At 46.8% G+C, this 12,892-nt stretch overlaps 2 protein-coding genes across 6 annotated transcripts in view; one reads left to right on the top strand and one right to left on the bottom strand.

Moving 5' to 3' along the window:
- NSDHL (NAD(P) dependent steroid dehydrogenase-like) overlaps positions 1-3,484 on the bottom strand; it is a 39,071-nt gene extending 35,587 nt beyond the window's left edge. For both annotated transcript variants that reach the window (XM_043973583.1, XM_043973582.1), the window contains exon 1: positions 3,300-3,484. The gene's annotated coding sequence lies outside the window, so the exon portion shown is untranslated. The remainder of the gene's footprint in view (positions 1-3,299) is intronic.
- Positions 3,485-3,710: 226 nt separating this feature from the next.
- Positions 3,711-11,214, top strand: CETN2 (centrin 2). 4 transcript variants are annotated; one of them, XM_043973589.1, is made up of 6 exons: positions 3,712-4,012; positions 4,463-4,467; positions 5,849-6,007; positions 6,512-6,640; positions 7,542-7,679; positions 9,901-11,214. In XM_043973589.1, exons 3-6 carry the CDS (start codon positions 5,900-5,902, stop codon positions 9,988-9,990), a joined length of 465 nt encoding a protein of 154 aa, XP_043829524.1. In that variant the 5' UTR covers positions 3,712-4,012; positions 4,463-4,467; positions 5,849-5,899; the 3' UTR covers positions 9,991-11,214. The 4 variants fall into 4 exon arrangements, with proteins under 4 accessions (XP_043829522.1, XP_043829524.1, XP_043829523.1 ...); XM_043973587.1 differs by lacking the exon at positions 4,463-4,467 and having other exon boundaries at positions 3,711-4,012; XM_043973588.1 differs by having other exon boundaries at positions 3,714-4,467.
- The last annotated feature ends 1,678 nt before the right edge of the window (positions 11,215-12,892 follow it).

Genomic DNA, 12,892 nt, shown 5'->3' with positions numbered 1-12,892 from the left:
GAATGGGCAAAAAGGCCCTGTACAGTGACCATCTTTCATTTTTGTCCCAGAGGCCTGCAGGGCACCGTGATAAGGGAGGTGAGATGACGTGCTCCACTCCACCCCCACCTACAAAGGAAACCCATCATCTGATGATCACCTCCCAGCCCAAACTGGCCATTTCTAGGCAAGTGAGAAAGTAAACCAAATGCCCTTCCCCTAGCCGGAAGATGATAGGGGAGGAAGCAGGAATGCTACCTCTAGGAGGCCTTGGCAGGCCTGCTCCTCCCAAAGGCTAATGCTATCTGGGAGGGGGTAGGAGGTGGGGACACAAGGGGGAGCTGGGGGCAAGAAATCTCTTTTAGTGCCATCCTGCTTGCTGACTTCCTTTCCTCCCCCCCCCCTTTCTCTTCTTCAGCTCCCACGGAATGAAACTGGTGAGACCTGGAGGACTGAGTTGGTGAGAAAGACCCAGAGAGCTGGAGAAACAAGGAGAAATGGTAACTATAGCCCCTACCCCCTTTATCCCCTGCCCCAGGCAGAAAATGACAATTCCATTGTGCAGAGGTTAAAATGAATATCCTGTCAAAGAATGGGGGGAGAAGGAGGACAGGGCTTTGCTCCAGGGAAAGGTAGAGGGCTTATAGGAGTTTCAGGCTTTTCTTCCTTTCTTTTAATCCCACACTTCTATTATTCTCTAAACAGCAAAAGCAACAAAAATTTATGTTCTCTTTAATGAGGCAGTAATGAAATTATACAACATATTTCATCTGGATTTTGCTACCACTCAATACAGTCTTGCAATCGCCTCATTTTGCAGTCAGTGTGGCCTTTTTTGGGGGGGGGCGGTTGGTTTTTTTCTTCACCCAGAACCACTTCATCCAAGTCTAAAATGGAATTGTAATCTCAAGTCTGGATGTTCCCTCCACTGGTGCAGATGACAAGCTATCCTAACCTATTCCTTTCCTGTGGGATTCTTAACAGGTGGTCCCCACTCTGTGCTGAAGATACTAGGCAGGGCACCCAGGCTGTCCCCCAAGTTTCAGGTATTTCTTAATCAGATATGGTGATCTGCCTGCCCAAGTCCTCAGCTGGCCCTTGTGGTGAGTGTATGTGTCTGTGGGATTTTTTTTGGGGGGGGGTGTCAGGGTATGACAAAACACCATTTTTTCTGCCTCCTATTTCTCACCCTTTGGTACCAAATGACTAAAGAACAGAAATACCGGAGGAATTTTGATAAAACTTAGAATGTGTGGTTTGCTGTGAGAGATGTGGATTTCAATGCAACACAACATCTCTCTGTGCCTGAAATGCACCTAGTAGTTAGTACCTATAGAGTGTATCAGCAATTCTGAATTCTGCCTCTACCAAATTAATGGTGTTTTCCTACTTACTTAAGCAGCAGAAGTAAGCTGTAAAAAAAAAGAAAATCAGTTAAGAGAAACAGAGCTACCACAGCCAGCAAATAATCGGCGCAAGACCCCAGATGCTGGGGATAAAAACCAATGCAAATAATTCAATCCAACCTCTTACCCTCAAGGAGTTTCTAATCCAATCCCCTAGGAAGACAAGCCATATATCCAAATAACCAGAATACAAATTAGGATGTTACGGTCACGCAGGAGTGATTCAACAATCATGAAAAATGAATCATGGATTGCTTGACATGGGGGGAAGAGGGAGGGGGGGCATGGAGGAGGTAGCATTTGAGTTGGAACTCGGAAGAATGGGAGGATTTCAAGAGCTGAAGAGAGAGGGGAAGCAGATTTGGGGAGAGCAAAGAGCTAGTGCTTCATTCAGCCTGACTGGACTTGGGGGGAAGAGCAAGGGAATGATTATGAAATTAGCCTGGAAGGGAGACGGAACAGTAGTCAGACAGGTACAGAAGGCAAGGGAAGAAGGTATTAGGCAAGGGTGTGGCAAGCGGTGTCCAATGCTGCAGAAAGGTCAAGTGGCAGGGGGCACTCAAGAGGGGCCTGGTGCCTTTGGCCAGAACAGGGTGGCCAATCCATGTAGGAGCTCTGCAGAAAGGGGAGAGGCGCAGGGCAGCAGTCTGAGGGGATGGCAAGATTATGAGATGGATTGGGGTGGGGGAAGGGAACGGTGGAGACCTGAGCCTGTCTTTCGCGTGGTGGATCCAGCAGAGAGGGAGGGAGAGAGGGACTGAAAATGTGAAAGCAGGGGTAACTGGGGGGGGTAGTCCTGGAGAGTATGATAGAGAATCAAAGGTTGCAGTGAAGTCAGAAGGCATGACTTTGTAGTGCACACATTTAGCAGGGTCCCCCAATTTCCTCCCAACAGCCCCAGGTGCCTGGGTCCGACACAAAACGCATTACTAACATATTTAGCCAATCCTCAATGCCTGCCCTGGTAGTCATCCCATTCCCTTCCACTACCTCCATTTCCTTCTCAGCCTCAGTCCTCAAGCTCAATGTCTATTTTCTCCCTTCCCCCAAAGACGCTAAGGTACACCCTAAAATCAAAATCAGAAAGCTCAAAGGGCCTTTAGAGATCCATCTAGTGACTATTCCGACAACCTCAATTCAAAGCTAAAAGCAAAATTTTTTGTAAACAAGTCGAGGTTCATTTTCTTCCCTGTCCTAGCCTTGTTGGCATGGCAACCAAAGAGCCCTTTTTCTATTGTTTGGTGAAGTCAGAGCCCAGTCCAGTGACAGCCCAGCCCAGGCAGCTGCCTTTTTTGCTTCTAATGTCCCTTGGTTCCTTAGCTGATCGTTAGGGCTTAGACAACGAGTGAGAGTCTCGGTAAGAATTAGGATTGTGGAGATCAGAGAACGTTAGAGCTGAAAGAGACCTTAAAGGTTCTCGAGGCCCTTCCTACATTTGACAGGGGAGGAAACTGAGGCCCAGAGGGGTTCAATGACTTGCCCAAGGTCACACAGGCAGGAAGTGGCAGAGGCAGAATTCGCACACAGGCTAGATTAATTAGAGCAGTTTGAAATTTAAATTTGGGAGAGGGATTCGCGTAAAAATAAGTCTGGCAGGGAGAGGAGGGGCGGCCAACCAGGTGGGGAAGGCAGGCTGGCTCCTAGATTCAGCACTAAGTCCTTAAGGAGCCCCCAACAACCTTAGTGCTTGGGGCACCCCAAATTATCCAGCGCCACCGTAGCGTCAGGATGCTTGCAAGAGCTGACCTCCAGGAAGCCTGGCCTCGCCCACTACCAAAAGGCTCCCTCCGGCTCCCCGTCGGGCCCAAGTCCCCCTCCCTGCCGGGCCCAGGTCCCCCTCCCGCTCCCCCTGCCCATCTCGCCCCGCCCCTCGTCCCTGACACCGGCCAGACGGCCTCCAGCAACGACTCTTACTCGTCACTGTAAGGGGTCTGGCAGCTCCGCTCCGGCCCGATCGTCGGGGGGGGGTTCTGGCTCCGGCTCCGGCAAAGGCTTGCTCTCTGGCTGGGGTTATACCGTGAATTCTAACTTCCTACGCTTCCCTCGGGTATCCACCGGCCTCCAGCCAAATAGGCAGAGAATCGGCCGAGGCTTTCCCGGCCCGCCAATTGGCTCGGCTCCCCACAGGTATAACCAATCGCGGGCTAAGCCCGCCTCACGCCGGATGTCACAGGTCTATCCCCCGGGTGCGTCCGAACCCCCTAGCCTATCGCGAGCAAGAACCGCCTTAATAGACGTTCACCTTTCAGCCCATAGGAAGCACTAAAGAGACACGAGAATGAGCCAATGGGAAGCCAGACCTCTGGCTTCTGTAGGATGATGTCGATTCCCTCCGCTCCAGTGAGGACCTGATCTTGAGCTCCAGGGGCGGTGGGAGCAGCCGCAGGAGGGGTGTGTGTGCGTGTGTGTGTGTGTGTGCGTGTGTGTGTGCGTGTGTGTGTATCTGTGTGTGTGTGGTTTTTGTGTGTGTGTGTCTGTCTGAGAGCAGGGGGGCGGAGCCTGAGAGGAAAGGCGCGGGCGGGGCGGAGCCGAGGCAAGAGAGAGGGCGGAGCGACAGGGGTTTAGTTGCCGCCTGAGGGGCTTCGAGACTCAGTGTCTGCGCGTTAGCCGTCGGGAGCGGAGGCATGGTGAGTGCGGCTACTCCCCCTCCTGCCCCTCAATACCCTCTGGATCCCACTCCGTGGCCCGGCCGGGCCGTGGTCTTGTCTTTCCCTTGGCCCTGGTGGGGAACTCTCTTCTGGCCTCCTTTTCCCTTCCTGCCCCCGGTGCCCCCACCGCCCCCACCTCCACCACCACCGCTGCCGCCGCCGCCGCCTCAGCCCCGGTGGGGCCTGCTCCCCCTGCGCCCGGCCCGGAGCCTCGGCGTCCCCACTGTGGCCTGGCCCCCCGAGCGCGGGGACCCCGTTGCTTGGTCAACCCCCTGGTCTGTGGCCGGGCCCTTCCCTGCCCGGCCTGCCGGCCGCCCAGTGGCCACCCGGCCCCCAGCCCGGCCCATCGCCCGGCCCGCCTCCTCCCGACCCGCTGCTCCCTCCCTTCCCCCTGACGGGATCTGGTCGGCCTACTTTCCCCCACCCCAGGCCAGGTAGGTGTTGAGCGGTCGCGCTTTTTCCCTTGCTCCCCGATCCCCCGCGATCCCTCCCCCCAATTCCCCCAATCTCCCCCGCTCCCCGTCTCCGCCCCCCTCCCTTCCCCTGCCGCCTCCTCGACTCCCGCTTCTCTTGCCGCTCCTTTTTCCCTCTATCCTTTCCTTGCCTTTACAGATCCCTTGGGTGCTCAGCTTGGGGTGGGCCCTGGGGAGGGCGGGGTTGGGGGGGCGAATAGTGGGAGGGGGGCGCTGCAGCTTCAGAGCCTCGGGGGAGCTGGGTGTGGGAGGCGGGGGCGGGGCACGGCTTGGGAGGACGTTATCGATTGCTGTGGGGAGGGAGGTGGGGCGGGGGCGCGGGGCGAGGGCTACTGGCTGCCTTAATTTCCCCAGAAAACCTCCCTGGTCTAATCTCGCCCAAATGGAATGAGCCTTACTGCTTTATCTTTTTTTTCCGGAACGATTTCGGATGTGAAAGGGAGCTTCCTCTGTGTAAGGATTTGAATTTAACTTGGGAGAAGAGATGCGTTTTTTAATTTGATTTTGAACAACCTCCCAATAGCGGGCTTTGAGCCTCTCGAGAAAGGCGAGGTGCACCTGTTTTAACCCTCTGATAAGCCGAGCTTATTTGGCGTTTGATGTGGGCAGCATCACGGTTTTCCTCAGATTTAGAAATGGCTGCCAAATCCAAGCAGGAGCAAAGAAAGCCCAGCAATCCTCATTTCAGTGTGAACAGGTAGCTCTGGAACTTTCCACCAGAGCACGCTAAAAGATGGGTGCCTAATAAACGCCCTTGCATGTGAGCAAACTGTTACACAGAAATGCAGTGAAATAAATTGCAAGGGAGCCGACATCCCAGAACTTATAACCCCACCGAGTGAAAGGAGCAAAATTGTATCTATTTTGGCGTCGGTAGGGATGTGTGCAGAGATATACCGAAACATAGTTTGGGTGGGTGGGGTTACCACCCTCCCTTTCCACAATCCCAAGCCAAAAACATGGTTCAGTTCCGAGATCCATCACCCTCGTTGCCATAGTGCAGCAGGTACAGGTGCCCCCCAATTTTCAGTTAATGTTTAAAACAAGTGGGTATGTACACTATTAGAAATCTTCAAGTAACATAAATGAGTTTGAATCCAGTGAAGGGTCTTGGCAGAGACCACAGACCACAAGCAGAAGAAGCTCTAAGATTCTGGGGGAATGGAACACGAGATTCTTTATAAGGTTTCTCAGGCTAAAAATTCATAAGAGATGAACACTATAAACATTTACTTAACACTACTTAGGTAAAATTATGGAAATGACTTTTACCAACAATTTGTAGTCCTGTGTCCCTGCGATGCAATTTAAGATCACTTGTTCTTTTATTATTGTTTTAAAGGCCAGTACCATCAAGAAGCCAAACCTGGGCTCCGCCCCCCCAAGAAAGAAGATGGGACCCAAACCCGAACTCACAGAGGACCAGAAACAAGAAATTAGAGAGGCATTTGATCTCTTTGATACAGATGGAACCGGGACAATAGATGTTAAGGAGCTCAAGGCAGGTTCATTAAGTACCAGCTGTAAGAGCCACCCTGGGAAAAACACTTAAGAGTCCAAGAGAAATCATTTATTACACTAAATTAAAAAAACCCATCAGTGTCTGTGTTTTTACTGAGTAAATATGCTTAAAATATCACTACTTGGGGTGGTCAAGAGTGAAGGGGGACCCAGTGACCTGAGGTCTTTTCATTTTAATTCTGCCTTTCTATTTCTAAGCTGATAAGAGTATTCTGGAATTGTCTTTCCTGCCTTGCTTTATGCCTCTCTTCTTTTTACCACTGTCCTTTACTGAATTCTCTTTTTTGCCCAAAGTGTTGGTCACAGGTATTACTGTACCGTTCCATTTTTCTGTGTACCCCCAAAACCCCTTTAAGTAAGGTCAATTGAAATTGTCATTTGCTTAATATTAGAAGCTCCAATGGACAGTGCCACTTATGCCCCTAAGTATTTTGGGGACTTCTTTCTTTTGGTGAAATAATTATTTAGCCTATTTTTGACATAGGTGGCCATGAGAGCTCTGGGCTTCGAACCCAAGAAAGAAGAGATCAAAAAAATGATATCTGACATTGACAAGGAGGGGACGGGAAAAATCAGTTTCAATGATTTCTTGGCTGTGATGACTCAAAAAATGGTAAGCTGGCCAACACAATCAACATGAAGCATAGGACATCTACATGTGGAAATCACTCCATTAAAGCGGTGCTAACTAAGATGGGGGAGCCTGAATCATGGGATCCCACATTTAGAGCTAGAAAGGAACTTTAGGGGTGATCTAGTCCAACCCCATCACTTTGCAAAAAGCAGGGGACTTGGATTCTACTCCTGTTCTCTGGTGACTTGGAGAAGTTGGATTTGCCATCTAAAATAAGGGGAGGAATACTTGCTACCACCACTTTTCTTTTTAGTAATTTTCGTGGTAACATTCCCTCCTTTATTGGCAATTAAATCTGAATTTTGGGAGTGGGGAGCTTATACGCTGTTGTACCCTTACCTTTAACGTACAAGATTGCAATTGCTTTAAGAAAACTCTTAGGGTGAATTTTAGTGATTTCAGTTTTCCTCAAACCTGAGAAATGTATTTCTCTGGCTGGAAGCAAAGGAAAGAAATAGAAAATAACCCAGGATAATGGGGTGGTTCAGACAATATTAGTAGCCAAGTACCTCCCAGTGGACACAGAATAATGTTTATATCCCAAGAAAAAGGCCAGAACTTGGTATTTTTGTGGGGTGTGAACACGGTCCTGTATGGTCATGCTCTTTTAATGAAATGGGCAGTCCTAAGTCAATTCCACAAATAGGTTGGAAGATTAATAGGAGTTATAGTTTGGTTGGTGGGGAATAGATGAGGATAAAAGCATGTGGAAAGATGGTAGAGGAGACTATTTTAATACAATTTATCATTTCTCAACAGTGCTTTCTATTGCTTTTTATTTTCTCTACATTTCTGTAAGCCCAGATAAGAGGACCTTGGGGTGAGTACAGGTTGCTAGGACTAAGATATTTCCTTTCTTTCGTGTGGTTTAATTTTTAAGGCTGAAAAGGATACCAAAGAAGAAATTCTGAAGGCTTTCAGACTCTTCGATGATGATGAAACCGGAAAAATCTCCTTCAAGAACTTAAAACGTGTGGCCAGAGAGCTAGGGGAAAACCTCACTGATGAGGAACTGCAGGTTTGTAGTAGACGAGTCTGGAATTCCAGATTCCCGACTTTCTGACCTTGTAGTAGGTTTTCTTTGTGAGAGTCTCAGCCCAGTGCTGTTGGTACTTTACTGGCCACCTAACTTTTTGCCCGCCTGTTCCCTTACCTACCACTTGGTAAGTATGACTAGCTCCCATCCCGTCTTTGTCTTCTTTCAGGCACCTCACCCTGATTCAGAAGGTCCCCATTTTCTACCCCCTCTACTATCTTTCTCAATTCTCTCTTGCCTATTTTTTTTTTTTTTTTAGTGAGGCAATTGGGGTTAAGTGACTTGCCCAGGGTCACACAGCTAGTAAGTGTTAAGTGTCTGAGGCTGGATTTGAACTCGGGTATTCCTGACTCCAGGGCCGGTGCTCTATCCACTGTACCACCTAGCTGCCCCTTGCCTATTTCTTAATAGCTTTTCTGGGGAAGTTTCTCTGCTTATATGTGCCAATGAACTGTATGCATGATGATTTGAGCTATTTTAAAGATTAGTATTGGAAAATTAACATATTAACACCTTCTCTTTAGGCTGAGGTGGTCACCTTGGAATTCCTAATGCTTACCCTGCAGGTGCCTTGCCCAGTGTTATTAAAAGGTTAAAGTTAGCTCCTTCAAATGGAGGAAAGATTCTTGTCCTAATCTGCCTCCCAAACAAATGCTTATTGACCACTTGAGTAAATCTTCCCCTTTTTTTGGACCAATAGAATTGTGACACTTAAGGGGGGGGGATGACAGCAATTCCAGGAACTATATTGGTCACCTTTCACCTTTCATTTATACTTCCAACACAATTTAGACCATGGTCTATAACTGAAGGATCGACATTGTGCATTGTACCCTCTTCTTCCTCTGCTCTACCCTCCTACCTTCTTCCCCCCGCCCCAAACACAAAGTTATTATTTCATTTTAAGACTCACTTAAATAAGACAGTAACATACAGTTTTTGGGCTTGTACACTAAGTCTCAGAACCCATCAGGTGCTGTGGAATCACTGTGTGGTACAGGTGAGAGATTATCTTACATGGTCCATTTGGTGTTTGAATGGGTGGGGGGGGATCCAAAATAGATCTACGTCATAAGAAGTCTCCTTTATAACAGACAACATGTATAAGTTAAAACGAATTAGACAGGCTGCAGTGCTTTAGACTTTTATTAAGGTCTTGCAAAAATTAGTATAACAGGAAACATCCCTTTGAAGAAATCCATTCTCTTTGAGGTTGCTATTCTCTGGCTGGGGGGTCAGCATATGATGAGGTTGTGGGATCATGAGTTGGTACCCCTTGCAAACTATTTAGCTTCACCAAGTTTTGTACCCAAACTTCACCCTTAAGACCTATCCAGTCACCTGACAAACATGAGCTTCTGATCTTATATAAAGTGAAGACAATAGAGAGGCTAGGCCGTTGTGAAGCTGTCCATCTTTGTAGGTAACCTGATGGAGAGTAGGAATGTAGGGATGTTAAGGAACATTCACAAGGAAAACAAAACAAAAAAGTAAAAGCAAAACTTGAGTTCCCAGGTGGTGACTTTGAGGTCAGCTGCCAAGGGACGATCTGTAGAGAATTAAATGGGGAGGGGTTGCAGGGTCTCAAACTACTAGATATTAATTAGACCCTGTTTTGGTGAAGTACAGAATGGCAGAACCAGCAGGTACCTTGGAGTGAGATCCAAGCTCTAACCCCCAACTTCTCTAGAAAAGGAAACAGGTCCAGGGGAGAGGGACCTGCAGAGCAAATGGCTCAACTGTACATCTGAGGCTCAGTCTAGACTTTAGTCCCTTCTGCCTCACTGTCTCCTATAGCTCAGTTTCATTTAATTCACTGTACAGTTCAAACCAACTCATTGGGGATTTAAAAAATATATATTTTTAAACACTTGGAAGGCAAACATTCCATTCATTAAGGATTTATTAAGTACTTATTATATGCTTAGTGCTAGATATACAAAGACAAAACCAAAATAGTCCCTGCTCTCTCAAACATTAAACATCAGCTGCAGTTTAAATAAAACACTTGATTGAAGAAAATTTAGGAAAAGGCAACTTTTTTCAGTAATTATAAGAAAAAAATACTGCCCGATTAAGTGAATGCTTTGATTTGGCCCAATCCTTCCCCACTATACCTCATTGCTGCTTTGTTTTTTTATTGAAACCCTCTTTTAAATGTTTAATGGGTCGATCTAAACTACCACCTCCTAAATCCTTCTAGGAAATGATTGACGAAGCTGATCGAGATGGAGATGGAGAAGTCAGTGAACAGGAGTTCCTGCGGATCATGAAAAAGACCAGTCTCTATTGAGGTCAATCTCTTCCCCTTTTGCAGGCACATACAAATAGATTTTCTGGTTATGAAGGTTCCTTGTTTTCATTTTTTGAGGCATCACTACAGTACATAGAGGCTGATTTTCCCCTTCCACTAATTTATCTAGAAAATTACATTGGCAAATACTTGACTCAGTTGTATGTTTTCTAAAGAATTCTAAAAACAGTTCTAGATAAAATGCCTTGTCAATGAATTTTGCAATTTGAAACCTACTAGGCTTAAGGTTGGGGGCCTGGAACTCCTCTCCCCCCACCCTTTTGCCTGATATCTCTTCTTTCTTTCATTAATATTACACCAAACCCCAGAGCAAAATTCAAGTTTTACGGCCACCAAAGTGGGAACAAAGAATATCTCCTTTAAGGTGCTGGTTCCCTTATCACCTTACTTCCATCATCTCTTCCCCCCTGCCATGCTCAGGTGTATGATACAGCAGGACCATGTGATTGGCTTGTAGGCCACCATTCCAGGCCATTTTCCCCCTCCCTCTTCCATTCACCCCTTTGATTTTCATTGACTTAGCTCTTTTAAGAAGAAACTAGAGTACCAACTTCTTTGTTGTGTCTGGAAGCACACTGACATATGTATTGTCTTGTGGAGGGCTTAGAATGTTCCATAGTATCATCCTCTCCAGTCATTGCTGGGGTAGCTGCATCTAGCTCATCCACTTTGAGTGTCATCCTGGCAAATGCTCTTTCCTTTTCCCAGGCCAGACCACCAAATGAAAAAAGCTAAATGTAATGTTAGCCTAAGAAAATCATAAATAGCATAGGTTGGCTTAATACTAATGTTTAAAAAACACACACACAAATAAGCATTTCCTTAGTTCATAAGCTTTAAGGGCTTAGTTGCTTTGAAAATTGGGGTGGGTGGGGTGGGTCGTGTTTCAAGTATTTAGCAAAGCTGTTTTCCCTTTTCCCTGCTTGGATGGAAGGGAACTGGCTGTTGTTGTCTTCATTAGAAATCTAATGTAACCGTGGCCATTTTCTACTGATTTTGTCACAAGTTCCTCTTTACTGGTTAGCTCTAAGAACCTTTGGTTCTTATTAATTAGTCCATGACTTTCTCCTCTGATGTATGGACACTGACAACCAAGTGTCCCACATGGGTAGTTTGACACACTGCTTTGTAACTCCCAGTGGTCTGTTCTGTGTTGATGCTATTTATTTTCTTTGTTGTGAATAAAGTCTTTCTTGTTTTAAAGTTTTGGTCTTTGAGTGTGTTACTTGGACTTGGGATTTATATATGACCAATGATGTAGAAGGCAGCTTTGCAGAATAGGGCACAGTATTACCTAGGGTAGGCCTTAGTACTTCCCTGGGGCAAGGGATTTCTTTTGTAGGGTGGGGCAATCGGATTTGAAGTCACTCGGTCCCCATTAGGGTAGAAAGGACACCTCTGTGGCTTGTGGCTTTAGGCTTTAGGCTTTAGGCACAGAACCTTGTGATAACTGAACAGAATCTTCCTATACAGTATCCTTGATGGTGGGTGGCCATCTTTTTGGGGAACCTCAGGCAAAGGTGGCTGTCATAAAGCCACCAATCACAACCATTAAAACCTGTAGCAGAATTTTTTTTTTTGTGGGGCAATGGGGGTTAAGTGACTTGCCCAGGGTCACACAGCTAGTAAGTGTCAAGTGTTTGAGGCTGGATTTGAACTCAGGTACTCCTGAATCCAGGGCCGGTGCTTTATCCACTGAGCCACCTAGCCGCCCCCTTGTAGCAGAATTTTTTTTTAAAATAAAAATGTAAAACTTCCTGGTGCTTCAGATGTTTCTCAGACAGTAAACACAGTCTTCTCATTGGGCCTGTTCTTCCAAACTTTTTTTAAAGAACAAACAGGTTTTTATGATCATCTGGGAAAAAACAAAATAAAATTTTATTGATAACTTGGTTTTAAACCACTTTTTCACCAAGATGCCAGAGAGCTATCTCTTATAATCAAGAATCCCTTAGGAGGAGAAGAAAAATAGCGAAGCAAACCTAACCTGTGTGATGAACAAAGACCAAACCTGGACAAGCAGGAGGGAGGGAGGAAAAATACAAAGGAGCTAACATGGCTCTCCTTACCCACAAGCCACATTTATAAGGGAGGAGCATAGTGCGGTGGGTACAGATTGGTGGTCAAGTCTTGACTGACAGCAGATGACCCTAGCAAGTCACCAGGCAAATTGCAAATCTGGGTTATCACTATACTATCCCTCTAAACCCCCCTCCCAGAACCCTGTCTCCCCGCCCCCCCCCCAAAATTAACAGGCCAAGTTGCTCAAGGACATTGAAGTCATTGGGAATATAGCAAAAATGATACTTTTATTTGAATTCTTTGTAAGAGCAGATCAGGGTAAGTAGAAGTGGCATGAGTAAAGGAGATTGTGGTAGTAGGGTACATGCCATACCTGCACATACAGACAGACACAGGCATATACACACATATGGATACACACCATTCACACGTTAGGCTGCTAGACCAAAACAGACAGTAGGGAAGGGAAAAGCAAACCGTTAGGAATTCTGCTTCTAGAATTTTGCTGCTGAGGCCAGGGTGGAGTGATAAGCCAGGAACTGGGACCAATGTTAGGAAATTCTTGGATTTGCCAAGTGAAGGAGGTCGCTAAGGCTGTCAAGTGTTCACTAAGCCTGATGAGAACTCCTCAGAAGGAAGTGTCAGGCTTGGGTGTACCATCTAACGGGGCCACCATCTCAGGGAAGTGAATACTTGAATCGGTGTGCTAGTTACCCAGGTAGGAACATCTGGCTCACTCGTCCTGAGAGTTCTCAGATGTGCAAGGAGCTGAGTACAACAGGAGCTCCATTCAAAGTCACTGAGTCTGGGAGGTGCAAGATGAGGCAGGACCACAAAGAACTAACAGGCCAGAATATGT

Source organism: Dromiciops gliroides, chromosome X (genome assembly GCF_019393635.1).
Source record: "Dromiciops gliroides isolate mDroGli1 chromosome X, mDroGli1.pri, whole genome shotgun sequence".
Classification (NCBI taxonomy): Eukaryota; Metazoa; Chordata; class Mammalia; order Microbiotheria; family Microbiotheriidae; genus Dromiciops; species Dromiciops gliroides.
This window is presented reverse-complemented; position numbering and strand designations above follow the sequence as displayed.

Bases quoted from the DNA above. Each gene is read 5' to 3' on its own strand.
- CETN2 (XM_043973586.1), top strand. From the start codon at position 4,894: ATGAGCCTTACTGCTTTATCTTTTTTTTCCGGAACGATTTCGGATGTG. The intron at 4,960-5,848 runs GTAAGGATTTGA...ATTGTTTTAAAG, and splicing joins TGAAAGGGAGCTTCCTCTGT to GCCAGTACCATCAAGAAGCC. The intron at 6,641-7,541 runs GTAAGCTGGCCA...TTAATTTTTAAG, and splicing joins CTGTGATGACTCAAAAAATG to GCTGAAAAGGATACCAAAGA.